Below are 26,153 nucleotides of genomic sequence, written 5' to 3' on the forward strand. Positions count from 1 at the left end.
TGCAGTTAATGTTTTTAATTGGCAGCCCGAATATTGCTATAATGTTTTGTGCACAACAATAATAGATTAAAAATTGCACAATCTTATAGCAGATCAATTTACAATACTCATATGTATGATTTAGCCATATTTGCCTTATGGATGTTAGTTCCTGATTTCGGACCTTGAATAATATTTATAGTATAATGTTGCTGGGCTGTAGCCATGCTGTCCTGTCATGTGATCCTGTTAGCTCTGACAAGCTGTGTAAAGTTGGGCTGAGCGAGTAATTGGGTTGGAGACCTTTGTATTGCTGGAATTTGTGTTGTAGATCAGTAGTTATGGTCTTTCCACCGAGTCTGTGTTGATATGAAAATGGCAAAGCACATTGAACTGTTGGAGGTTTCATCTTTTGGATAAAGTCTAGGGTAGAGTCCTTGGCTCCTTGTGATCATTAAGTATTCCACAACATTCTTCATATGAATATGGATGCTAACCATCACCTTCCTCTGGCCAGATTCAGATGTGGGTAATTATACTCTGCCTATCTAAATTCCCCTTGCAGTTTCAGTTCGCGTCCCACCTTAAACCACTGCGTAATGTTGCTGTGCACTTTCCACACCATCATTTCAGGATGGTTGAAGTTCCTGCTGGGTGTAGTTTGTGTATCATTGGGAGTCTGTAAAGAGCTTTGGGATCATCAGGATAAATTCCTGGAGGATAAGTCCATCAATGGCGATTAGCCAGGATGGGCAGGGATGGTGTCCCTAGGCTCTGTTTGCCAGAAGCTGGGACTGGGCAACAGGGGATGGATCACTTGATGATAACCTGTTCTGTTCATTCCCTCTGGGGTACCTGGCATTGGCCACTGTCGGAAGAAAGGATACTAGGCTAGATGGACCTTTGGTTTGACCCAGTATGACCGTTCTTATATTCTTGTAGTGCTGTATAAATCTAAGGTTGCTAGTAGTATTATAGCTCCCATGGCAGAGAGTTTTTTGGGACCAGATTTCCATGGGATCATCTTTCCATCAGTTGTATTGAATCACTTCAGGGCTCTGTCACTGCCAGGCAAAAACATATCGCTTGCAACTTCTGTACAATGCTTTGTATCCACACGCAACAGCTGTCACCAGCATATTACCAAAATAGTTTGTTCCAGTTGTTTGCAACATAAATTGTCTTAGCTTGAGTCCATCTGAGCTGATGCTGTCTACAACATTCTACACTTAAATGCAATCATATCCTTAACCACTTTGCTGAATAGAGATGGACTTAGATATGTGCTTACAGTTAAGCATGTGCTTAAGAGCTTTGCTTAATGGGGTCTTTAATCAGCACTCTATTTCAATGTTCAGTTTGTTTCCTGCATTGTAGGATAAGGAGGAAGTGGGGGAAAGTGTTTCTGTACTGGTTGTTATAGTGTACATACTCTTTTTTAAATTTGTTTTGTCTTTTTTCCTTTAGTCCTATCCTTTCACAGTGGAACAGTATTTTGAAAGATGTGAAAAAGAGATCTGCAGGCTTCTTGTATAGCTTTATTAATGAAATCACTGAATACAGTTCAGACACCATAAGGATAACACCTTCTACTGGGCTTATAGGACAATTATTTCTTCCTGTAAATTTTAAGAGTATTAAAATTGCCTCTGTAAATTCTCTCTAGATTTGATTAAGAAGTTATCATCCAGATCATCAACTGGTGAAAGTTAGTATTTCTCCAAGAACATAATGAACGATACCCCTGATTCTCCTCTGCCTTACACCAGTTTTCCACTGGTGTCACACCTTTGGTTTGTGAGAGATAGATGACTTCAGTGGAGCAATATTGGTAGAAATCTGTTGAAATGCAGTGCAGAATCAGCTCCAGTCCCCAAACATGTTAAGGGCAATCATTGTGTTTATACTGACCAGAGTCATTGTTCAGGCCCTATTACCACTGGTTCTGCCATTCAGTGAGGTGATTTGATCTTGGCATGCCAGCCAGGGAATTATTCTGTGGAAGTATTAACTCAGTGAAGAGAAACTGACCTTATGTTCTTTAGCTGGAATATCAAGTCACTGGATAATAGTGTGCTTCCACTAATAAGTATGTTGATTTTAAGTCTTAGCAGTTGATGTCCCTAGGAGGAATAGCTCCAAGGAGCCTTTGTTGAGACAGTCACTCTCATAAAATAGAAATATGTGGTATGGGGGAAGAACAGCCATATAAAAATATTCATAAAGGGGCGTTTTTAAATAATACACTGTAGCTTCGTCCAATGGTAGCATATTGTGGGTGTTATCAGTTGTTGGCTGTGTGTGTGTTCTCTCTGCATGCTGCACCGGCTCTGACCAGGTGATCAGTACAGCAGAGGCCGATCGAACTGCCCAAAGAGCCCACAGACTTGGTTCTGTGGCAAAGGTGCTCAGCCACGTTTATTGCCAACAAAGCATGGTCGTAGCTCCCTAGATCAATGTCTACAGTTACCCTAGCTCATGTGTGCCTGTGACAATGGACCAGCTCAGTGAGCAGCAGGACTTTTCGCTACCCCCTCAGCCAGATAAACACACTCCCTCAGAGACCCCCTCTTTTATAAACTGATACAAACAAGTTATGGATTGCCCCGGTGATGTGGTTAGTTACCACCCTTTTCCTTGTACATGTTGGTTTGATCAAAACATCTCTATCCATCATCCTTACCTTTAGGAGGAGTCCCTGTATCATCTTTGGGGAGTGTGTTTACACCATAACCTTGTATCGGGGTGTTCTGGTGCTACCCTTCTGGAATGTGTTTACATGAATACTTACTTAGTGTCTAGGAGTGCACTGAAGTAAACACATTAGGTTAACTGTTATAGAAAGGGCTTATGTTCCAATGACTAGGAAGCCCCTGTATTCTTTGTGTAACTCATTACTTATTGGTGTTTCATGGATGCAATCTTGCTACTTTACTTTCCACCCCTGTATTCAGCCTGCAGGGGCAGAGATTCATCTTTGTAGGTTTTTTTTTTTAAAAGCACTATTCTCTTTCCCCTCTTCCCCCGACTCCCCAAAGGTCACAAGATGATGACCGCAGAACATTTTGAAACACCATTACTTTTATAGCTACCCTGATAACAAAAATGCAGGGCTGTTATCTGTGTAATTCTTTTAGATGAGATATGCAGTGTAGGAACAACTTTATTTATCAGCCTGTTCCTTTACAGAAGAATGAACATACTGGATCAGACCAATGGTCCATCTGGTCCATCGTTTCTGAGAGGGGGCTCATGTATCTAAACTGTTTTTGATGTTTTCCTATAAATATAAGGCTATATTTTTGATTTTCTGGCATATAGACTTGACTTAGTAGGTGTTAAAGAAAGTGGCACATGGCACGCTGTGATTGTGTGGAACTCCCATTGAAATCTGCATTCAAGGACCAAGTCCTCAGATGTGGAAGCAAGGGAATGCTTTCTTTCCTTTGATGATTCCTGATTTCCGGGTATAAGTGAAGGACCAACATAACTCCCAAGGGCATTTTCAGTCTAGTAGCTAAGTTTTAAATAAAGGTTTTGCTTAGAGTATGGAGTAGTTGGTCTATTTCAAAATCAGACAATTAAACAGTCTAGCAAATACAAACCAAGAATTATCATATTTATATTGATTTTCCCTATATTCCTTTTTATTTAGCTTTAGGATTGATTTTTTTGGTTTTCCTTCTTCTCAATCTCTCTCTCTTATTCTTTCTCTGTGTATATATAATTAAAAAAACATTTGCTCACAGTTACAAAAACAGTGGCATATAGGTTACCACATATTTCATCCTCTATTCAAAACAGGAAATAATAGTAATAGGAAAATATTAGCTTCTTAATAGCACACATTCAGTGTGCATGTGCACACACATACAGTATATATAGTGGACTCTAAGTCTAGAAAGGTAACTAATTCTGTTTTAAATACCCTCTCTCCCTCACTGTGTCTTCATTAAGGAACTGTTATGAAACCCCATTCCTCAGCTCAGCTGTTCTCACATGCACACTGTATTTGATTTCATAACCTCTTCATAACTTTTACAAGAGCAAGCAGAAGAGAACATCAGATCTTTCAAATCAAAGTGATGTTTCTTTCCAGTTGGCAGCACAGTGCAGTCAGACAGCACAAGTATCATAAAGCTTTTAATAGGCTAATGGAAGGGAAAAGGGAGCTGAAAGAAAATGCACAGAAAATCTACCAAGTACTGTACAAGTACACCTTGGTTCAATGCTAAAAGAGGTAAAATATTGTGCCGTTCAGTTAATAATCTGGAACTCCATTATCAGTCATCCATAAACTGAATTATTGGTGACATACAGCCTGGATTATTCTATATCTGTCTCGTACCATACATCCAAAACCTGACACTAAATTATGTTGTCCCACAGTAGCTCAAGCTTTATAACAGCAACAAAAGATTAAAACAATTTTATATTGGGGACATTCAGAGGATAAACAGCACTATATTATATGAGGGAACTGCAGTCAATTGTATTGCCATCTGGGAGAGAAGCATTCAAGTGCTGTCAATACTTAAAAAAAAACCCTTAAGATGCTTATTTTTTAAAAAAAGCTGGTAACATTCTTAACAAACTGATTATAATTCCACAGTGAAATTTGGTGTTCAAGGACACTGTAAATGGGATTGCAGGAGCAATGAATATGGGCAGAACTGTAATCTCATACACTTTCAAGATACCTTCTTCAAACACCAATACAGCAGGAAAAGCAGATCAGATTAGGCTTGTTCACATGACAGTGAATCTACAGTATTGCATAAACCTCCTCTACTTGACCCTGAAGAAGTTTGTACCTACTGTAGCTCTGTTCTGTCTTATCTGTATTTATTACAGCTGATATTTTGATTAATATAATACTCAAATCTCATGATTGCTGGCTGGTTTTACAATTCAATTTACTAATAATATGTTAATTGTTTTACTTCTAATTATGTTACAAACATCATACTTGTAAAAAAAAACACAACCCATATATTTTGAGTAAATCAATGTTAGAAAATCACTATACTATACACCAGGGGTAGGCAACCTATGGCACGGGTGCCGAAGGAGGCACGCGAGCTGATTTTCACTGGCACCCACACTGCCCAGGTTCTGGCCACCAGTCAGGGGGGCTCTGCATTTTAATTTAATTTTAAATGAAGCTTCTTAAACATTTTAAAAACCTTATTTACTTTACATGCAACAGTAGTTTAGTTATATATTATAGTCTTATAGAAAGAAACCTTCTAAAAACATTAAAATGTATTACTGGCATGCGAAATCTTAAATTAGAGTGAATAAATGAAGACTCGGCACAGCACTTCTGAAAGGTTGCCGACCCCTGCTATACATGAACATGTCAGCAGGGCAGAGACAGAATGATCAGAGAGAAAAAATGCCACTGTAGGCTCAAAGGTGAACCCATGAACCCCTTCTCCCAGTAGGAATTTATTACAGGAATTTTGGCTTAACTCAAACTGATGCCAGGTTGGTAAAAGTCTCTAACTGCAGCCCATCCGTGGAGTTTTCTAGGCAGTAAACATAGCAATACAAAACCAAACAGTACAAATTCTGCAGGGTCTCTCTTGTGTTTCCCCAAAGCTCCTCCCATGGCTTCCAGTCAGCACATCTCCCTCCTTAGCTCTTATCCCTCTTGAAGGCAACATACTCTTAAAAAGGCAGTGATCTCTGTACTTAATTTATTCCCATCTGGCAGTGTCTCCCTGAGCTGCCTCTGAGCCATGACTCGGAATTAATCCCCCAAGAGTAGGCCATTTGTCTGCATGGATACCTCCTCCTAGGAACACTACTGGGACACAATGCAGCAGGACCTTGGAGTCCCTAGGAGCTGTATACTCTATCACAATCAGAAAATTAAAACCACATGACTGAATTTTTCTATTTGCTGTATTACCAATGCTGTTTAAAGAACACATTAATAGTTACGGTACTTGCCAATACTGACATTCTCTTTAGTGGGCAGAAGATAAATTGAATGCTGTTTTTCTTCCAACTGAACAGGAATTGGATTACTTATATGCTCAAAATTAAGCAAATACAGAATCTGTAGCATTATGCCAACAGCACATAGTCGGTCAAAAGTGATATTCCTTATTTATTCTGCCTCTGACAGTCTAAAGAAGCAGCTCTTTATTGATCATGTTCATAGTCAGATACAGTTTTGAAGCAAAATAGCAAAAACAACAACCCTCCCCTTCCAAAATAAATATATAAATAAAAAGTACACATGAGGAATGAGCGAGATCTCAGTGGCAAGAGAACTTTCTGAAAATAACTCAGGTTAAAGAGCATCAGTAAAATTTTCAAAGATGTTTAAGTGACGTGGGTACCCTTAAATCCCAGTTTTCAAAAATGGCTTAGGAACCTAAGTCCCATTAACTTTCAGTGTGATTTAGGTGCCTTGGTGCCTCAGGCCACGTTTACACTTACCTGCTGGGGGTGGCGCGGCGCGAGTTCGCTGCTCGGAGTAACTACGCGTCTGATCTGATCGACGATAGTTCGAGTTCCGCCGAACCGAACTCGAACTCTCCACGCTGACAGGAGGAGGAGCGAGGGAGTTTGGAGAGCGAGTTTAAGCTTCCGGCGCGGGCGAGCGCAGTAAGTGTCGGTAGGGTAGAGTAGTTCAGCTTCGATTCATTATTCACGTAGGTGGGCTGACGATTCACCCCCCCCCTACCGTACCAGGACCAGCTAAGTGACTTTTGAAAATGGGACTTAATGTAACTGGTAGTTTTATTATTTATTTATTTAGATTGTGGTAGCATTTAAAATGTGCTAGGCACTTTCCAGTCATACAGCTCAGAGGACACTTCCATTTGACATGGCCACCAGGATGCTGAATTGGCTTTCTTTTCCTTTTTAGACAAGTCACTGGCGTTTCCCCATTAGCTTTGATGAAGCTCTCTTAACCCTTATTTAGTGTTTTGTAAAGTGCATCAGATTTCATTCTCTGAAGGGGAGAAAAAAATTCCCCAAACAATTTAATATTAAAGTGTGTTGTAGCTGATTTTTTCCTCAGTGCATAGGAAGGACAAAACCCAATGTCTCCCTTAGGAACTCTGTTCAGGGATTACTATGTGAAAAGTTTTCAGCGTAAAATACATTGAGCATTTCTTCAGTCACCAATATTATTGTGCATAGTGGGTCTGTGTATGCATATAATACTCTCCCCACCCTGTGCTCTTTTAAATTACCACACTTTATTTAGGAAAAGGACATGAGGTGATGAATATGTGTAAGAACATTTTTGAGGGGTTGGAAAGAATGGCTAGTTGCAAGGAACCTGCAATCTCTTCCTTGCAACCTAGTTGCTGCTGCTTAATGAGTGTGGTGAAATAGTGGATTTCAAAAAATCAAATGGAAGGTGGGTGTCAAAATCCTGTTGACTTTCAATGGGAGCCAGGTGCCTAGCTGCTTTTTAATTTTGAAAAATCTCCATGTTTATTCCCTGTGTGGCGTTCGCTGAGCAAAGGTTATATTATGCCCATCACAGATTTCTGTTTAGATGTGTACTTTTCTCATATGCATTATCTGTTAAATCCTTAATGCTCATTTTCAACAATATGTATTCTATGCATGAATTAATGCATCCACAGTAAAATAACAGCTGCTTCAAGGAAGTCTTTAATCAAATCCCTAATTTTATTAAGGTACCTAAGCATCAGCTTGTACACTCTGTCGTACAGAGAATCATTTAGAATCAAAGAATCATAAGGTTAGAAGGGACCACAAGGGTCATCTGGGTCATCTAACCCCCTGCCAAGATGCAGATTTGTTGTGTCTAAACCATCCATTTATTTCAAGTTCACTTACAATCTAATCTCAATAGCACTCTGCTTTCTTATGTCATTCTTTAACAGATTTTTGTAGAAATCTAGAAAGCATCTTTGGAGTAAACATGTTCTTTGTAAACTTACTGTATGTTAATTGTATTGTGCTTTCAAAATGAAAAATGATGATAGAATATGTTTTCTGAGGTAAGACATTCAGTCGATTTGATCTATTCCCCCTTGTGTTTATCCTGGGATTCCAAAGAGATTTACCAGTCTCAAGTCCTTTCCAAAAAGCATTTTAACTATAACACCTAGACCAGTCAAATCCCATAATGTTCACAGAAATCGCTCAAGTTTAGCTCCAGCAAAGTAGATCAATTATTTTTCCCTCTTGTAAACTACAAGAACATCAGATGTGAAAAAGCTAAAGTTCTCAGCAGACTGTTAAATGTCCTACAAGACACAGCCCCACATTCTCAGGGCTGAACAAGTTACCCTTGGCAAAGGACCAAAATGTGGAGAGGGAGGCAGAGGTGGCTTTACATCAACTTTCTGTTTCCCTGGTTTTGTGTGTTCCTGGTGTACATTACAGCCTGATGTAAAATTGCTCTATCTACGCCCAGCTGCCCACATGTCCAAGGGGGCATTCCAACAGCTGGTGATTTCAGGGGCATAATGACACCTTGGCTCCTTTCCTCCCAGATATGCCACCTATTCGAGGGCCAATAGTGGACTGGCTTAGGTGATGATTCTACATTTTCTGACATTTTCCTTCTTGGAGGAATTCTGAGGGGATTGGATTTGGTGGGTTCCAGGCTACTCGTGGTGCCATTTTTACACAAAGCAGCTGGAGTTACACCTAAGAACAAGGCCCAATGTGTTGGGGGGTTTTTTGTGTGCAAATGTAGAGACTTGTATAATAGAACCTCTTTGAGTAGTTACTATAGCAGCGATGTGATTCTGTTAGAAAGTCAAAATTTCCCTACAGCTACAACAGTTCTAAAAGAGATACTGAGGCATTTCCCTATACTTGAATGACATATCTTGAATACAAGAGAGACAAGGTAGATGAGGTAATATCTTTTATTGGACTGACTTCTGTTAGTGAAAGAGACAAGATTTTGAGCTACACAGAGCTCTTCTTCAGGGCTGGGAAAATGCAAGGTGGAACAGATTGTTTAGCATAAGTAGTCAGCATATATTGTCAGGTAAGGTAGAGTGTCCCGTTAACACCTCTGCAGTCATAGGACAAAAAGAAGAGATTAGTGGATTACATATTGTTGTAATAAGTCATAAATCCAGTGTCCCTGGTCAGTCCGTGATTTTTAGTGTCTACCAGAGTAATGAATTTAATCTCCCACTTTTGAAAGTGCTGTACAGGGTTCCTTTGAGGATGAGGACTGATATATCAGGTATAGAGTGATTGCTTTGTGAAAAGTGTTCACATTCAGGTGATAGGATATCTTTGTCTCTTATCATTTTCCTCTGTGAGTTCATTTGAGAGCATAGTGAGTGTCTGGTTTTGCTCACATAGTTGTTACTGGGCATTAAATACTCATACTTAGGGCCGGCTTTAGGAAGTGCGGGGCCCAATTCGAACAGTTTTGATGGGGCCCTGGCAAGGATGACTAAAAAAAAAAACACGTAAAAAACCACATGGGGCTTGTACTCACCGGGCGGTGCTCCGAGTCTTCGGTGACACTTCAGCGGTGGGTTCTTCACTCACTCCAGGTCTTTGGCGGCACTGAAGGACCCGCCGCCGAAGACCCAGAGTGGGTGAAGGACCTGCCACCGAAGTGCCCCTGAAGACCCAGAGCGCCACCCGGTGAGTAAAAATTAAAAAGGCGCCTCTAGCCAGGGAAGGGATTCTTACTGGGCACGGGGCCCTCTTAGGCACGGGGCCCGATTCAGGGGAACTGGTGGAATAGGCCTAAAGCCGGCCCTGCTCGTACTGAGGTATGCCACATGTTGTGATAGGCATGTGTAGCATCCATGGATCTTGAAAGGAGTATTGTGGGGGGTATTGATCATTGTAGCAGTGGAGATACGAGCAGTTGGTCCAATAAATGATATGACCTCACCCATTTTTGTCTCTCTAATGTCCTGGGACTGACATGGCTACAACTACACTGTATATCTTGAATACCACAGTGTGATAAGTGTGAGTAAATGTTGACTGTTTAATAGCATCAACTGACATTTCTGTATCATAGATTCAATAAGTTTTAAGCCAAAATTAGAATATTTCTTCTCCATAACAGAACAGATGATCAACTCAGTGAAGGCACGGGTATGATGTATACAATGATCTAAATGCTGCCTCCACTATAGTGAATATTGTTTTAAGTATTTTGGACTCATAGGAACAGATGGCATACAGTAGTTTGGTATGTTTCTTTTGATATAAAATGTGTTGCTTTAAATTATATTGATTCTTCATTGATTTTGTTTGAGATAGATGATTTTATTCATATTTGTATAGCTGCACTGTTCACGTTATGAATGTGCATATATTTTTTCATACTTAAAATGTGAAATTCATTTATACAGCATTTGAGTTCAGCATAACCCTGATTTTTTCCCCCAAGTGCTCAATTTTCAGAATTAATAAATTGTTTTGTTCTAAGATAAACACAATGAAAAGTAATAGCTATGAAAGCAGCTTCTTGAAATTAAATCAACCTCTTATTTAAGTGTTTGCTTTTTAAAAGGAAGACTTGATCCAACACTTATTTTACTATTCTGAGTATATTTTATGATATGGAGATCTCTCCTGATAGGTTAATCTATTATCATCCTATTCATATAGCAGATAAGAATGTAAAAATAGATCTGGCAATTGTGGCACATGTCTTGAGTCACTGTAGTTTGATCAGATGCGTTTGTCATCCAGTAATCCAAAATGTCAACAGAATGTTTTTCTTTTTAATCAGCCTCAAACAATAAAATTTCTGTCAGAATGCACATATAATTGACCATGCAGTTCCTTCAGTAGAGTTATTTCACTGAGAATTGTTAGGAATTTTTTCTCATCAGGAACATCACAGCATTTATCTTGCACTGGGAACCTCTCCTGAACACTTAGGACTATTCAACTAGTTTTCACAATCTGTTGTCCTGTAAAGTAATAAATGGCCCAAATTTTCAACATGCTAATTAAAATTCAATTTTTCATGAATTCCTTAATCGAGTGCAAGTCATTATGTGCTTTGTTGATTCTTAAGTGCAAAGATAATTGCAATGGGCAGCATGAAAGTGCTTTGATTATTGCCTGTCGACTCTTGTGAATTCTAATAGGTCTAATTGCATAGCATCCATTCATCATCTCGGCATCACTTCTTTTTATTATTAGCTCTTCAAATTGTTCTGTGCTGAGGAAAAGGTGTTGTAGTGTATCAGTGCTGACATGCTACCTGGCCTATTGTAATTTTCAATCCTTACCGAATGTTAGCATTGAAATTAAAAGTTTATTTTACAGTGCCCTTTTCCAGAAACTAATTTAAAAATTTGCCTCCATGAAGAAATGAATACTGTCTAGCTTTGAATTTGCATTTGTGATACTTCCACTAAACGACAGTCAAGGCCTTTTCCCTTGTCCAGATGATTCCCATAAAACCAGATCATAATGTGCTAGTTGGAGAACATACGTCAAGGCTTTATGAATCTTTGTTGTTGATGAACATTATTAACAAGATAAAATCCTCTCCAACAAAAACTTTATTGAAAAAAAGGCAGGAGAAAAGATAAGCCACAGATGTGGTGAACTTGCAGGTGGCCTCACAGGTTGAGCAACTACTGTAATTCATTGGTAACCAATTGCCTTGTCTTTTGTAGTTGTTGAAAAGAAAAGGTCTGTTTAGTCATGGTCAAGAGTGAGTCCAGGGCATCTTTGTGTGCGTTCAGGCCACTTACTATTTTTACTATTGGCAAGGACACTCTTCTCAAGGGCAAGTCTTCTAATAGGTTGAAGACTGAGATCAGCAAGATTCACCCACATGAGAACATACGTTAGGGGAATGGAGGCATGGGCTGTGCCACTGTTATTTTGGGCAAAGGATCTATCCCAAGATTTGCATCCCAAGTTTTAATGACTATTTAACATATTAAGGTTGTAGTCTGTTTATTGACAATAGAAAGTGATGTTTGTGTTAAACTTGCCCATCTTATCAGCAGTGTTCAGAAGAGTAACAGCTGTAACATTAATAAAGCTGTATCAGGAAGTAAGCCTGAGACACTGATTTTTCCCCTTTTCATTCCTGATTTCTTTTCTTCATATCTTCAAGAGTAACATAGGTAGACTTGTGAGATAACTTCTTTCTTTCCATCACATTTTATCACATGTGCTGTCTGTCAGTATTTTACTATTAAACTCTGGAGTGTTCATGTTTCCATATGATCTGCTGGTTTGCTTTTTAAGCGGAATGCAGGACAATGAATTCCTGGTGCTAGCATTTGTTTCATTGCCTGCTGATGAAACAACATTTTGACACTACTGTGCATCCCAGAACGAGAGACTTAGAGTAGATGCTCAAATAAATTCATCACAGATCCTCTGCATGCATTGCATTTCCACAAGTTAGGATCTAGATCATGTTGATATCAAGAGGGTACTTTAGCCACGTTTCAGCCATCTGAATAAAAATAAAAATGATGGTACAAAATGAGATTCCTTTTCTAGGTATGAGGCTCACTTTACAATTGAAAGAGCTGTCCCGATATTTCTGCTATCATATTTGTATAGGGCAATTACACTGACACTGTCAACTTGAAATCTAGTCAATTAAAAAAAAAGAGTTAGTTTCATGGGCTACTCCTGCCCTAGATTCTATTGTCAATATTTTGATGCATGTGGTGAAGTGTTAAATCACATTTTTTTTATTTTAATTTTTTCTCTCTTTGTTGCTGGGTATTGTGGGGGAAACGATAAAGAATTTGACTGTGGACTGAAAGCTGTAAACAATCTGAAAATGCAGAAAAGAAAATATTTTCTTTAATCTCTTTCAGTAGGAATAGTCTCAGTGTCATTTCTAACAATAGTAGGTAAAAAAAAAGTCTGATTGTTATATTGAAAGTATCCCTTAATCAAAATGAGAAATAAAAAAATAATATCTATGATTTATTTGTATTACTGTATTGCCTAAGAGCTCCAGTCAGTGACCATGATCCCATTGTGATAGGTCCTGTACAAACACAGAATAAAAAGGAATCACCTCACTTGATCTTCTGTGTTCCTGTCCACTGACCGGTAATGATAAAGTTATATGAAGGGAGACCTTTACTGCATAGCAGGTGCTGCACTGGGGCTGAGCTGTCCTGTTTAAATTATATTGCCATCCCCAAGTGTTCAAAAATCATAAGTCAGACTGCAAAAAATCATGACTGGCTTAAAAATCATGAAATGTTCCATACCTCAGTCAGAACAGCATATAGTGAGGGGTGCAGTTAGAAAGTCAACATTGGCTACTCTGCTGTGATTGTGATTCCAAGATATCTCTTATTTTAAGTATGGAATGATTCCACCAGTACTCCAATTACTCTGGGTGTTAGATGTTGATGTTTTCAAGGCACATACATAGTAGTTTCATCTAATTTATGTGGAGTTCAGTTCATGTTCTTTAATTTTATGCTGAGTTTTTAAAGGCATGAATGCAGTAATTTCATGTTGTTTTACAGGTACACAGTCATTTCCAAAGAAGTTGCAATGCGGATCATATATAAGTGTATGTCTTTATACTTGTGACACCTATCACTGTTGTGCTGAATAACTGTGGAACCTGCTCGGTTTTGGGTGGACTATACAATCCCTAATTTGCTTCTCCTGCCTGAATAGACCTTATTTTTGTTTCATCTGCTCATGGCCAGGTTCTGATCTCAGTTATATGCTATAAATTCCTTAGATTTGAATGGAATAGCACTGTTGTATCTGAGCTCATATTCTGGGCCTTATATTTTATGACCAGCACGAGTGCCAGAAATGCCATGTTTTTTACTTGCATCACTGCATTTTCAGGCTGCCTGTGCACCCCTTGGAGTTAGTGGCAATTACTGAGAACAAGCTTTGTGTTTTTTTACAGCTTCCCATGGATTCTGAGAGTTCCTTCTCTTCTGGAAACCATTTATTGAGTACAGGTTTCCTTGATTTCCCTGTGGGATCTCCCAGACTCTGTAAATTTCCCTACCTTCCCAATAGGGAATATTGCTTTGTAGTTCTCGCTCCGGTATCATACTTAAAATGTACACACAATACATAAAGGAGAAAACTGATTAATCATTTATGACATGACAAGCACATTCTTTACTTTTTTATATGCCAAATATGACATTTGTCTGAAAATGGCTCCAATAATTTTTTTATGAATAGGGCTTTAAAATATCACGTCTTTTGAATGTAATGAAGCATGAAACATATTGTCTGAAATGTCCAAAACAGTGATATTAGTAATAAAGTATGCTATAAAAGGGTTGAACCTTAAACTGAGCAGTGCTCATTAATTCAAGCCTAGAAACCTCATGCTGTCTCTCTTTATCTGCCAAAAAATGCTAATTTTTGTTTTGCGTCTGCATATAAAGTAGGTACACAGAGTACATAGTATTTAATGACATTCAGATCAGGAAGGTGAAATGATATAATGTACATAAGCAAATGAATACTTTAAAACTATTGTGAACTGGATTTTTTTTAATCCTGTGCACTCCGCATTAGCACAGTGCAATCTTAAAAAAAAAAAAGATGGCTCGCTGTATTAAAAAAAGTGAAGTAATCAATTTTACTTCTAAAGAAATGTATCATTAAATAACTGAAATTAGACAGTGGTTTTAGGGGATGATAAACAGTTTACCTTAATTTAACATGTCTGCAGATTAAAAATGCACATTTTATGTACAATTATGTGTAGCTTGAAATAGAGTATGAACAAGCCAAGCACATTTGGATGTCAAAGCATTAGTCTACATGGTAGACATGGCAACATTCATTATGTAAGATATCTGGGGGTAATTCTATTTCCCATCAATTGAACTTTAGATATCCCTTTTTCAGGACTAATATGGCAGTGCTTATTGTGTAGATCGACTGATAAGATTTACAAATTAGAGACCTTAATGCTTTGTCTTGGTATCATATTTTTTAAATATTCAGCTAAACACAATACATTAGTTTCCTCTTGAAAATACTTAGAGTTTGATCTGTGATTGACAGGGCACTGCTTCATTATGTAGTTGGCTAGATGGACTGATTATGGATATGAATACGCAAATGGGATAAATGAAAGAAATGTGTAATTGATTCTAGACTTGTTCATTAACAGTCTGAATGTGGTGCACTCACTTCTGAAAAAGAGAGAATGAGAGAAACTTATTTGAACTTTTCCATTTGCTTGAAAATTCATTAAGCTAATATTTTTGCAGGCTAACTTTACACTTTGCAAAGACCAAGAAAGGAATATTTGTAAATCACATCCGTGCCTTCCATATTCATTTTGGATCACAATCACATAGTTTTCAATTAGCAAGTGAAAGTTGTTTTTCATCCTTCTCTGCTCTTCCTCCCTGTGGAAGGGGTCTCCAGGCTGGCCCTGCATAGGCTACCATGGAAGGCCACTTTAGGTTAGCCAGGGGCAGGCCAGAGAAAAGCTCAGAGATCCACCTTTACACTAATACAGTAGCACCTGTACCCCCATGCATCTTGCAATGATGGGCTGTGGCCATGGGGGAAAGGTAAGGAGTGCTGCCCACAGCCCTGTCATCCAGAGTTAAATGTTACCTCCCCAACTCCTCCACATTCTAGGCACATGGAGTCCAAATTACTCAGGCTGTAGGCAGGTAGAGCATTAAAACCTTACTGTTCTCCATGTTTCTTTCTCCCATTAAATAACTGTGTTTCAGATTATTTTCCCCCAAACGTATTAGCCCGCATTTTTATGTTTACTGCCCATGTTTCTAATCTCTATAGGTCCTTTCGTACTAGTCCTCTCTGTTTTCACTAGTGTTGCAATTTTACCCAATTTAATATCCTCTCCTATTTTCACAAATATGTTTCATTTACTCTTCCAGAGCATTACTGAACATACTAAATGAGAACAGACCTAGTGCAGATCCCTGAAGTACTGTGATAAACACCTCTCAGCTCAATACTTTGCCATTTATCATTACCCTTTGTTTATGTTCCTGAAGCTGGTATTCAGTCCCTTTGGCTGTGTTCCTATCCATGCTAACTTCAATTAATCTGGAAAGCAAACTCTCATGTAACAAATACTGTATCAAATACTTAAAAAAAACAAAATCTGAGTATATCTACCATTTTGTCTTTAGCCACCAATTTTGTAATGCTTTCATAAGAATATAAGAACGGCCATACTGGGTCGGACCAAAGGTCCATCTAGCCCAATGTCCTGTCTTCCGATAGTGGTCATTGCTAGGTGCCCCAGAGGGAATGAACAGAACAGGTAATCATCAAATGATCAATGCCCTGTCACCCATTCCTAGCTTCTGGCAAACAGAGGCTAGGGCAGGGCCGGCTCCAGGCACCAGCATTCCAAGCTGGTGCTTGGGGCGGCATTCTGCAAGGGGCGGTAGTCCCCCTTGTTTTGCCCCCAAGTTGCACGCCGAATTGCCGCCGCGGGCGGTGGGGGGGGGCAGTCTGTGTGCCCTTAGGGCGGCAGGCGCGTTTCCGCGGCGGCGGCAATTCGGCGGCAGCTTCTATATTTAGCTGTCCAAGGCGGCTTCAGCTAAACATAGAAGCTGCCGCCGAATTGCCGCCGCCGCGGAAACGCGCCTGCCGCCCTAAGGGCACACAGACTGCCCCCGCCCCCCGGGCGGCAATTCGGCGCGCTGCTTGGGGCGGCGAAAACTGTAGAGCTGGCCCTGGGCTAGGGACACCATTCCTGTCCATCCTGGCTAATTTCCATTGATGGACCTATCCTCCATGAACGTATCTAGTTCTTTTTTGAACCCTGTTATAGTCTTGGCCTTCACAACATCCTCTGGCAAAGAGTTCCACAGGTTGACTGTGTGTTGTGTGAAAAAATAGTTCCTTTTTTTTTGTTTTAAACCGGCTGCCTATTAATTGCATTTGGTGACCCCTAGTTCTTGTGTTATGAGGAGTAAATAACGTTTCCTTATTTACTTTTCTTTCAAAACAAAAATAGCCATGTTTGTTGGCAAGACTTGAGCTGTATAAACCTAGCTACTTATTGTTCCCCATATGCCGTTATTTTTCAGAACTTTTGTGATTTTTTCCCTTAGTTGTATTTCAGTATTTTTGTCAGGGATGGAATTGTGACTAACCAAACTAATGGGGCCATGGTCAAGATACCCACTGCAGAATTATGTTTGGGAGGGGTCTGGGATTCTGTTCTCACAAGGCAACCAGAGGCATATGAAAACAGAGTGAAACATCCTGACCCGAAGCAACACTTGAGGGTTGAAGCAAGAAACTCTTCCTGGATGTATATAAATAAAATAATCCAGTCTGGGCCTATCGGCCCTTAACCTCATGCGTTCTTTTTTTGATTGCCTGCATCAGCATGTTCATGGAGGATTTAGCCTTTGTGCCAGACCCTAATATATAATGAGATAGTGTATGCACAGACAATGTATGCATGTATGTATTAATGTTATTGGCAAAGTGTAGCAATAAAATCTTCAACTCCCTGTTCATCTGCTGACCATACAACATATTGAGACATTATTATTATGCCGCTAATAAAGTCCTGCTGTGTCATGTGTTTGTGATAATGATGTGCTTGGAATAGCAATTCACCAGAGCAATAAGCAATTAAACAACAAAAGTCATTTTCTTACAGCTTAACACCAATTTAGAATCGCATTGACAGACATGACAGGTCATTGCATTAGTCAATAGGACCACCTGTTCCTGGTTTCTATAAATTAACATACAAGAACTATTTAATCACATTTAAGGGAACCTATTTACATTAAGTGCCTAGGGATATGTTAATGTGATGTTAACGATGCACAGTGAAAAATCACAAGAAGTCAAGAAGTGCAAATTCAAAGGTTCCAAGAAAAACATTAACTTGGTTTAGCCCCATATTTTGGATGTTCTTAGGATTTGCATTTTACAACATAGGGATTAAAAGGATCAAGTATATAATTAACCAGAAAAACAAAAGTAGAAATTCTTCCAATTGGGAAGAAGGAACACAGTAACTAACTCAGGATTTGGGCTTTAGTCCAAAACCTCATCCTGTGGTTTATCAATAAATTATAATTGTATCTCATTTTCCCATTTGAGTTTCAGCTTTTGGGAAGCTGTACCTCCAAATACATATTGGATCAGTATTAAAAAAGACTTGGAGGGAATCATTTTATGATCAGTTCTCTTCTCTTACACAGCTTTTCTATTTTCCTTTATGTTTGTTTCATGTTCATTTTGTTTGCCTCTTGCTTGTTTTATTGTTATGAGTTAAATATGTCTGATGGTATCCTCCGATTCTAGTATCTGTAAATGTGCAATGGCCTTGCAGGAGAGCAGTTTTACTGATCTATAACTTCCATCCATTCTGTTCTTGAGGCTTGCCTCTTGCAAGAAACAAATATTGAGAAAATGACCAGAAGTGCCTTTTCTTTTTTCTTTAACATTGTTAAAATTGAACACAAAAACATAGAAACTTTATTTATTTATTTATTTATAACTTAAAGTTGTTATAGTAATATTTTATAAAGAAAGGTTTCCTAATGGAAATACTGACACAAGCCTGTTGCTTCCAGCACAGGCAAATTATGAACCAGCTATGTTATTTCTTTTAGTTAGGTAGTAACAGTTCTGTTTATTATATTGTCTAAAGTGCACACTAAATATAATGTTTCTGTGAACTCAAGGATAAAACCATCTTACCTGTTTGGATCACCAGTTGTCATCCCACTTGTCATCTGACAAATACTAAATGCCTGCGTCACATTTCAGTTTTTAAAAACAATTTAGAAGGGCACTGCTGTAGTTACTATATAGCAGCTGTGACAGTCAACAGAAATTATCCAGTCTGTCCGATCTTGTTGCTATAACTAGGAGACATTACTGTGATTAAAAGGAGAAGAATGGTAGTTGCCTTTTCGTGTGCTTCTTATTGTGTATTTATAGTAGTTAGGAAGGCAAGTTTTATAAATCCTTCCAAGTTTGATTCATACTGGATTCATGAATTTTCCTATCAGCTATCATTCTGCTGTATTTATATTCATTTGGGTTCTCTTCAATGTGTGCATTCATCAACCAAAAAAATGCTAGAAGCGAAATTCAGTTCAAACCAGGCAAGTTTTGTGAAGTTCGAAGAGCCTGTGATTCTGCCTCTCGGTGCCAGAAGCAGAGTGGGATGGTGGCCACCTCAGAAAATTCTCTTTTGTAGGTTGAAGTTAGGCAATGAAAGATGGAAAGTCGTAAAAATTCTGCAAATGCAAAACTGTGTTGGAGGATATATGAACAAGAGAAAGATGGAAAAATTCAAAGAGAGATTGAGTGTTTATATGGATAACAAGAATATACAGTTATAACAGTTAATGCAAACAAAGTTTTGGAAGGGGATAAAAAGTCTCATGCTTCAGCATTTAAGCCAGTCTCTATTATGGGTTAGGATGAGACCTTCCCAGGAGTAAATTATCCCACATATGTCTACTGTGACATTCTTGCATCTTCCTCTGAGACATCTGTTGCTAGCCAGTTTTGAAGACAGGATGCTAGCTGAGACGGACTTCAGGTCTGATACAGTCTGGCTATCTCTACGTTCCTTTGTAGACGTCAACTGATGTTGGTGGAACTTGAGAAGATCAAGTGTATTTATATGTATTACATCAATTTGCCTTTGATTTGACATGTCCTCCAATGTACTCGTATTACTGCAAGAAGGGGGATTTTGGCAACCATATAGATGCTATGATTTCCACAGCAGCCACAACTTGGTCCAGAAATTTTAAGGATGCAAACACTTGGAAATGCATGGAAGCCATTCATGTGTGGTGTAGAGGTATTACTTGACTGGTGTGACTAGCTGCTGTGTGAGATGAGAACTGTCTGATTACTGTAAACAGCATGATATGGCAAGGAGGTCAAGGTATAGTGCAGGACGATGTACAAGAGAGAGGGTCATCCCTGATTACTGCTGTGATGGTAGATTGTGGGGGAGTATCCACAACACACAAAAAAGGATGTAGCTACCTGTCATCTTTACTCATCCTGGTGTTGTTACTACATGTAGAAATGGGATTTGAAAAGTAAACATGCTCACTATATGCAACTTTTAAACAACATTTAGAAATATTTTTAATGATACATTTTAGTTTATAGATTTCTAAGTAATTTTACTTCATTTTTTTTCAGAGAGCCCCCTGGTTTAAGAACTTTATATCTGATAATGTAGGACCTGGTTACTATGTCAGTGAATTCAGAAGCATCTTATCTACTGCAGTCAGTGGCTCTACTCTCTCTATATGTATTATTTCTTTAGACAAAATTAGTTGTTGTTTTTTAAATTGCATAGTGTTTTGATTGAATCTTCCTTAAGTGAAATGTCTGCTAATCCCTTGGTAATTAACACTTTCATAGGTCAATAAAGTTTAGAGGAATGTGCTTATTTTTTTAAATGGTCCTTAAGAAAAGATCCCAGAGATTTAATGAAAAAGAATGACACATCACATTCTACCTGTCAATGGTCTTGATGGTAAAACTTGAATTTTAAATTTTCTCCCCATTGTTGGGATTCTAAAGAATGGCAATGATTGTTAAAAATTGTTCTACAACATTTACAAAAACTCTCAACTACAGATTACAGTATTTGTGGAGCCATTTTATTTACGGTGCAAGTAGTAAGCAGCTTGTAACAGAAATAATATACAGTTCAGTACATTTTTTCTCATTTTTGCTTTAACTCAAATGTATGACTACTTTAACTGAAAACTGTAAAGTTACATTTTTAATCTCCTACAAAGATATTGTCTCATGGATACCACTTATGTGCATTTCTTGCATTATTGTTTAAATCTTTGTGTCCAGGTACAATAACTGCAGGTGATACCTTGTAATGTTGCAATAGTGGTACAGAATTATGAGGCCATTAATAATCATAGAATCATAGAGTTAGAAGGGACTGCAAGGGTCATCTAGCCTAACTCCCTGCCAAGAATCAGTAAAGAAGCTTCCACAACCTCCTGAGGCGTCTGTTCCATTGTCCTACTGTTCTTACAGTTAGGAAGTTTTTCCCGAGTTTTAATCTAAGTCTGCTGTGCTGTAGTTTGAACCCATTGCCCCTTGTCCTGCCCTCTGTGGCAAGAGAGAACAACTTTTCTCCATCTTTTTTATGTCCGCCTTTCAAGTATCTGAAGACTGCTATCATATCCTCTCTTAATCACCTCTTTTTGAAACTAACATACCCAGTTCCTTCAGCCTTTGCTCTCATGGCTTGCATTCCATCCCTTTGATCATCTTTGTCACTCACCTCTGGATCCTTTCCAGTTTCTTTACATCTTTTCTATACATTGGTGACCAAAATTGGACACAGTACACTAGCTGAGGCCTAACAAGCATCTGTGACTTACATGTTATACCTCTGTTAATGCAACCTAAAATCGCATTTGCTTTTTTTGCAACAGCATCGCATCGCTGATTCAAGTTGAGGTTGTGATCCACCACAACTCCCAGATCCTTCTCAGCAGTACTACTGCCAAGCCAGTTTTCCTCTATGCTGTATTTGTGTATTTGGTTTTTCTTCCCTAAGTGTAGCATCTTAAATTTGTCTTTGCTGAATTTCATTTTGTTGTCTATAGCCCTGTTCTCCAATCTATCAAGAGCACTAAATTTTAGCTCTATCCTCCAGAGTATTTGCAACCGCCACTCCCAGCTTTGTGTCATCTGCAGACTTGATCAGTCTGCTCGCTATACCTACATTCAGGTAATTAGTAAAGATGTTAAACACTGGACCCAGAACAGATCCCTGAGGAACCCCAATTGAGACCTCCCTCCAATCCATTAAAAGTTACTCTTTGTTTGTGATTGTTTAACCAGTTATGTATCCACTTCATGGTAGTTGTGTTGAGCCCACATTTCTCCATCTTACTTAATATAATGTTATGTGGGAATGTGTCAAAAGACTTGCTGAAGCCCAGGTATATTATGTCCACCTCATTTCCCCTATCCACCAAATCTGTTACTCTGTCAAAAAAGGAAATCAAACTGGTTTGACATGACTGGAACTTCTTGGTCAATCCATGTTGGCTGATCGTGATGACCCCTTCATCATCCAGGTACTCACAAATTGAATGTTTTATACATTGCTCTAGTAGCATCTCAGATATTGAAGACAGGCTGACTGGTCTGTAGTTCCCCAGTTCCACATTTTCTCCCTTTTTTGAAGATGGGCACTACGTTAGCCCTTCTCCAGTCTTCCGGGATCTCTCCTGTCATCCATGAGTTTGTAAATATTATTGCAGGTGGCTAATTCCTTCAGTACCCTCGGGTGAATAGCATCTGGTCCCACTGAATTGAATTCATTCAAATTGGTCAGAAGATCTCTGATGTGTTATTTACTTCTCCCGATCTTCATCCCTTCCCCTTTATTGTCTATGGTAACTTTGCTAGTCATCTGGTCACACGTTATTTTTTGTGAGATGACTGAAGCAAAGTAGGGATTGAGTAGCTCTGCTCTTCTATCGTTTTCCATTACCAGCTCACCACCTTCATTGAGCAACGGACTCACACCATTGTTGATCTTTCTTTTTTGTCTGACATATTTGAAGAACCCCTTCCTGTTGTCTCTATCATTTTTTGCCAGCTGTAACTCATTCTTTGCCTTGGCTTTCCTGATTTTGTTCCCTACATGCTCGTGCTATTCCAATGTATACTTCCTTGGTGACATGCCGCTCCTTCCATTTCCTGTATATATCCCTTTTGGGTTTTTAGAGATCTAAAAAGCTCTTTGGGCAGCCACATTAGCCTCCCGCGGCTCTTCTTATCTGTACTCTGCATTGCAATAGCTTGATGTTGAGTCTCTAGTATTACATCTTTTAAGAACTTCCAGTCCCCTTCGACTCCTTTCCTTCCTAACTGGTCTTTCCATGGGACCTTGCCTACTATTTCTCTGACTCAGTTGAGATCCACCTTTCTGAAGTCCAGTGTCCTTGTTTTGCTGTTCTCATGTCCTCTTTTTCATAGGATCTTGAATTCAATCTGATCATGATCACTTCCTCCCAAGTTCCCGACCACCTTCACTTTTGCAACTAATCATCCTCATTGATCAAAAACAGATCCAAAATGGATGACCTGCTAGATGTTTCCTCAACTTTCTGAATCACAAATCCGTTCCCTATGCATGCTAAGAATTTGCAGGATGTATTATGTTTTGCTGCAATAGTGTTCTAACAGATATCAGGGAAGTTAAAATCCACTATTAATACTAGCTCATGTGTGTTAACTAATCTTGTTACCTGCTTGTATATAGAATGACTCATTCACTTCCTCTTCCTGATTTGGAGGTCTATAATAGACCCCCATCATAACATCGCTACTATTCTTTTCACTTATTATCCTCATCCAGAGTCTCAGTACGTCTGTCACTCCGTTCCCGTTGGACCTCGGAACATGTAATGTAAAGCACAACACCTCTGGTTTTCCCATAGCTATCCTTTTGGAACATGTGATATCCCTCAATGCTGGGACTCCAATCATGGCAGTTGTCCCACCAAGTTGCTGTGATGCCAATTCAGTCATAATTTTCATCATATAGCATGACTCCCAGTTCATCCTGCTTGTTCCCCAGACTCCCTGAATTTGTATACAGGTATCGAAGATATTTGCCAGACTACCCTGTTGTTGTTTTTTTCTTTTTCTTTTTAATGCAGTTGCGATTTCTAGACCCTTCTCCAGAAATTAGCCCCTTTCCCAATCATTACCCATATTAGGAGTAAAGTGAATATATATATTTTTCATTTTTTTTGCAGATGTCATTCATACTGTGGGACCAATAGCAAGAGGCCATATCAGTGATACTCATAAAGAAGACCTGGCAAGTTGTTATAAATCATCCCTGAAACTGGCAAAAGAAAACAATATCAGATCAATTGTAAGTACTTCATAAAGATGTATTATTTCTTTATGTTGTGTCTTTTTCCTCAGGTTTTAGCATAATTATAGGAATAATAAAAAAACTTTAAGATCATGCATGTCATATGTGGTATTCAAGAACAAGAAATTGAGAGTTGTTAATTCAGCATGACTGGAAGAGAAGGGAATCAGGACAACCTGGGGGTGACACAAAAGCTGGGCTGGTAAAGCAGTTATATCTAACACATTACTGTTCCACTAAGAACTGGCAGGAAGAGAACTGCTCCAATGGTTAATTTTACATGTTATGATCCTCCTAAAAAACTTAGCAGGAGGCCGTTGGTCAAATAGTTGACGCTTCAGAATATAACCTCAGTAATTATTGAGGGGGAGATGATTGTGGTCTAGTGACTTATTCTGTAAATTAAAATTTTCCTTAAAAATAGAGATGAAAAGAGATGGTCAAATAACATAATTTATTACACCACTCCACCAGAATCCATCAGCATAAATTTATAATTTGTGATCTGTAAAAGAATTGTTTTATTATGTTTCATTTAATAAGTATGTATGGTTTCTTGATTTTAAGAAATACATCTCATCCTTTGAATTTCAAAGGGCCAGATTTTCAAAGTTAGAAGGGTGCATTTACATGCATATATTTGGATGTGCCTATCATATTTGCATATGTTTGATGAGTTTGCATACTCAGGCATTTGTGTGCGCTAGTAACAGTCTTCAATAGCTAAGTGTGCATAGACTACATTTATGTGCATACATAAAGTATGCACATGCATGAGATGTGCAAATATATATGCACAACTGTGCAAGCTTTACTTGGAAAATGTACCAACCAATTATATTAGTCAGGTAAATATCTCTGAATAATAATGATACTATTGAGTTATACAGAGGATAGCCTTGTGTTTAGAAAGCAAAGAATATGACTGAAGGAGAAGCCATCCTGGATTGACATCTTATCACAAGGAACTGATTGTGCATGTGGGCACAATAAGGAAGTGCAGTGCTATTAACTAGTGTAACCCACACCTCCTGGGACTGGTGTTCTGTCCCATCTAGTGGCACTGAGACCACTTAGAGGTAGCTAAGGCTGTAGAGCAGACTCATTTAACTAAGAGCCATATGGCTTTTAGCTCATGCAGTAGATTCCAGGTTTAGCTCATGCAGTAGATTCCAGGTTTGATCCCGACAGCGGACGACTGGGGTCTGTCGGTACTAGGGTGACCAGATGTTCTGATTTTATAGGGACAGTCCTGATTTTTGGGTCTTTTTCTTATATAGGGTCCTATTACCCCCTACCCCCTGTCCTGATTTTTCACACTTCCTATCTGGTCACCCTAGTCGGTACACTAGCACTAGATGAATAGTAAATATTTCTGTTGGCTGGAAATTTCCAAAAATTCTTTTCAGGTTGATCTAAAACCAATTTTTTCAACATTTTCTGCTAATCAAAAAGTTGGAAAAAATTTCAAGTTGGATCAACACAAAATGAAATTCTCTCTTTTTGTGACCGCAATGACTATTCCACAGTTTTTCCCTGTTCTAGTAATAATTATAAACTACTTGAGTTAAATGGACTAAATACTGGACTCCCAGAACACAGCAGTGCAAATAGATGTGGGGACATCTGAGATCCCTATCATGCTTACAGGCATTAAGAAGCTTAGTAAGTATGGTAGAAGTATTAAAATCCATGGGGAAAATCCTGAGCCAGTGTAAAGGGTCACAGGTCCATTGACTTCAGGAAACCTATGGCAGTTACATCAACTGAATGGAAGAAGTCTGGAGCAACCAAATATATAATTCAGTAATTAAATAGCAGCAGACCACAGAAGGAGTAAGAAATAGCCAAAGGGACTTCACAAGACACAGCTTGGAAATCTGAAGGTAAAAAACACTCAAATAGATGTAGAGGAAAGGGGGGGAAGCAAACAAAAAGAACTTCAGATTGTTAAAACTTGCAGCTGAAAAAGGAAGGGCAACAATCATATACAATCTGAACAGAATGCTAATGGTAATTAAAGGGATGAGGGGAATTAGGACGGTCACAGATATATGTGGAGTTGGGAGAAGAGAGAGGAGAAAAAGGTGATGCATTCACAAATGAGGAAGGAGAGGAAATCAGCTTGTTTGAAATGACTGAGCTGCTCTGTAAAATTGTTCTTTAATAAAAATGATAAAGGCAATTGGGAAGTAACAAAAACGTTCAATCGGCTGTGGACTAAAAGCTAATAAAGGAATACTTGGAAATATGGTTACATACAAATAAGCAGTCGAAATGATAGGGAGTCCGGGCATATTAAAGGAATTAG

General features: G+C 38.7%; 1 protein-coding gene across 7 annotated transcripts in view; it reads left to right on the forward strand.

Moving 5' to 3' along the window:
- The window catches only part of MACROD2 (mono-ADP ribosylhydrolase 2), a 1,304,535-nt gene that overhangs the window by 789,394 nt on the left and 488,988 nt on the right, over nucleotides 1-26,153 (forward strand). For all 7 annotated transcript variants that reach the window (XR_005596087.1, XM_039529899.1, XM_039529898.1 and 4 more), the window contains one exon: nucleotides 23,718-23,839. Coding sequence is in view for 6 of the 7 variants with exons in the window: in XM_039529899.1 (XP_039385833.1) it covers nucleotides 23,718-23,839 (122 nt within the window). In the remaining variant the exon portion in view is untranslated. The remainder of the gene's footprint in view (nucleotides 1-23,717; nucleotides 23,840-26,153) is intronic.

This window comes from Mauremys reevesii, linkage group 3 (assembly GCF_016161935.1).
Source record: "Mauremys reevesii isolate NIE-2019 linkage group 3, ASM1616193v1, whole genome shotgun sequence".
Classification (NCBI taxonomy): domain Eukaryota; kingdom Metazoa; phylum Chordata; order Testudines; family Geoemydidae; genus Mauremys; species Mauremys reevesii.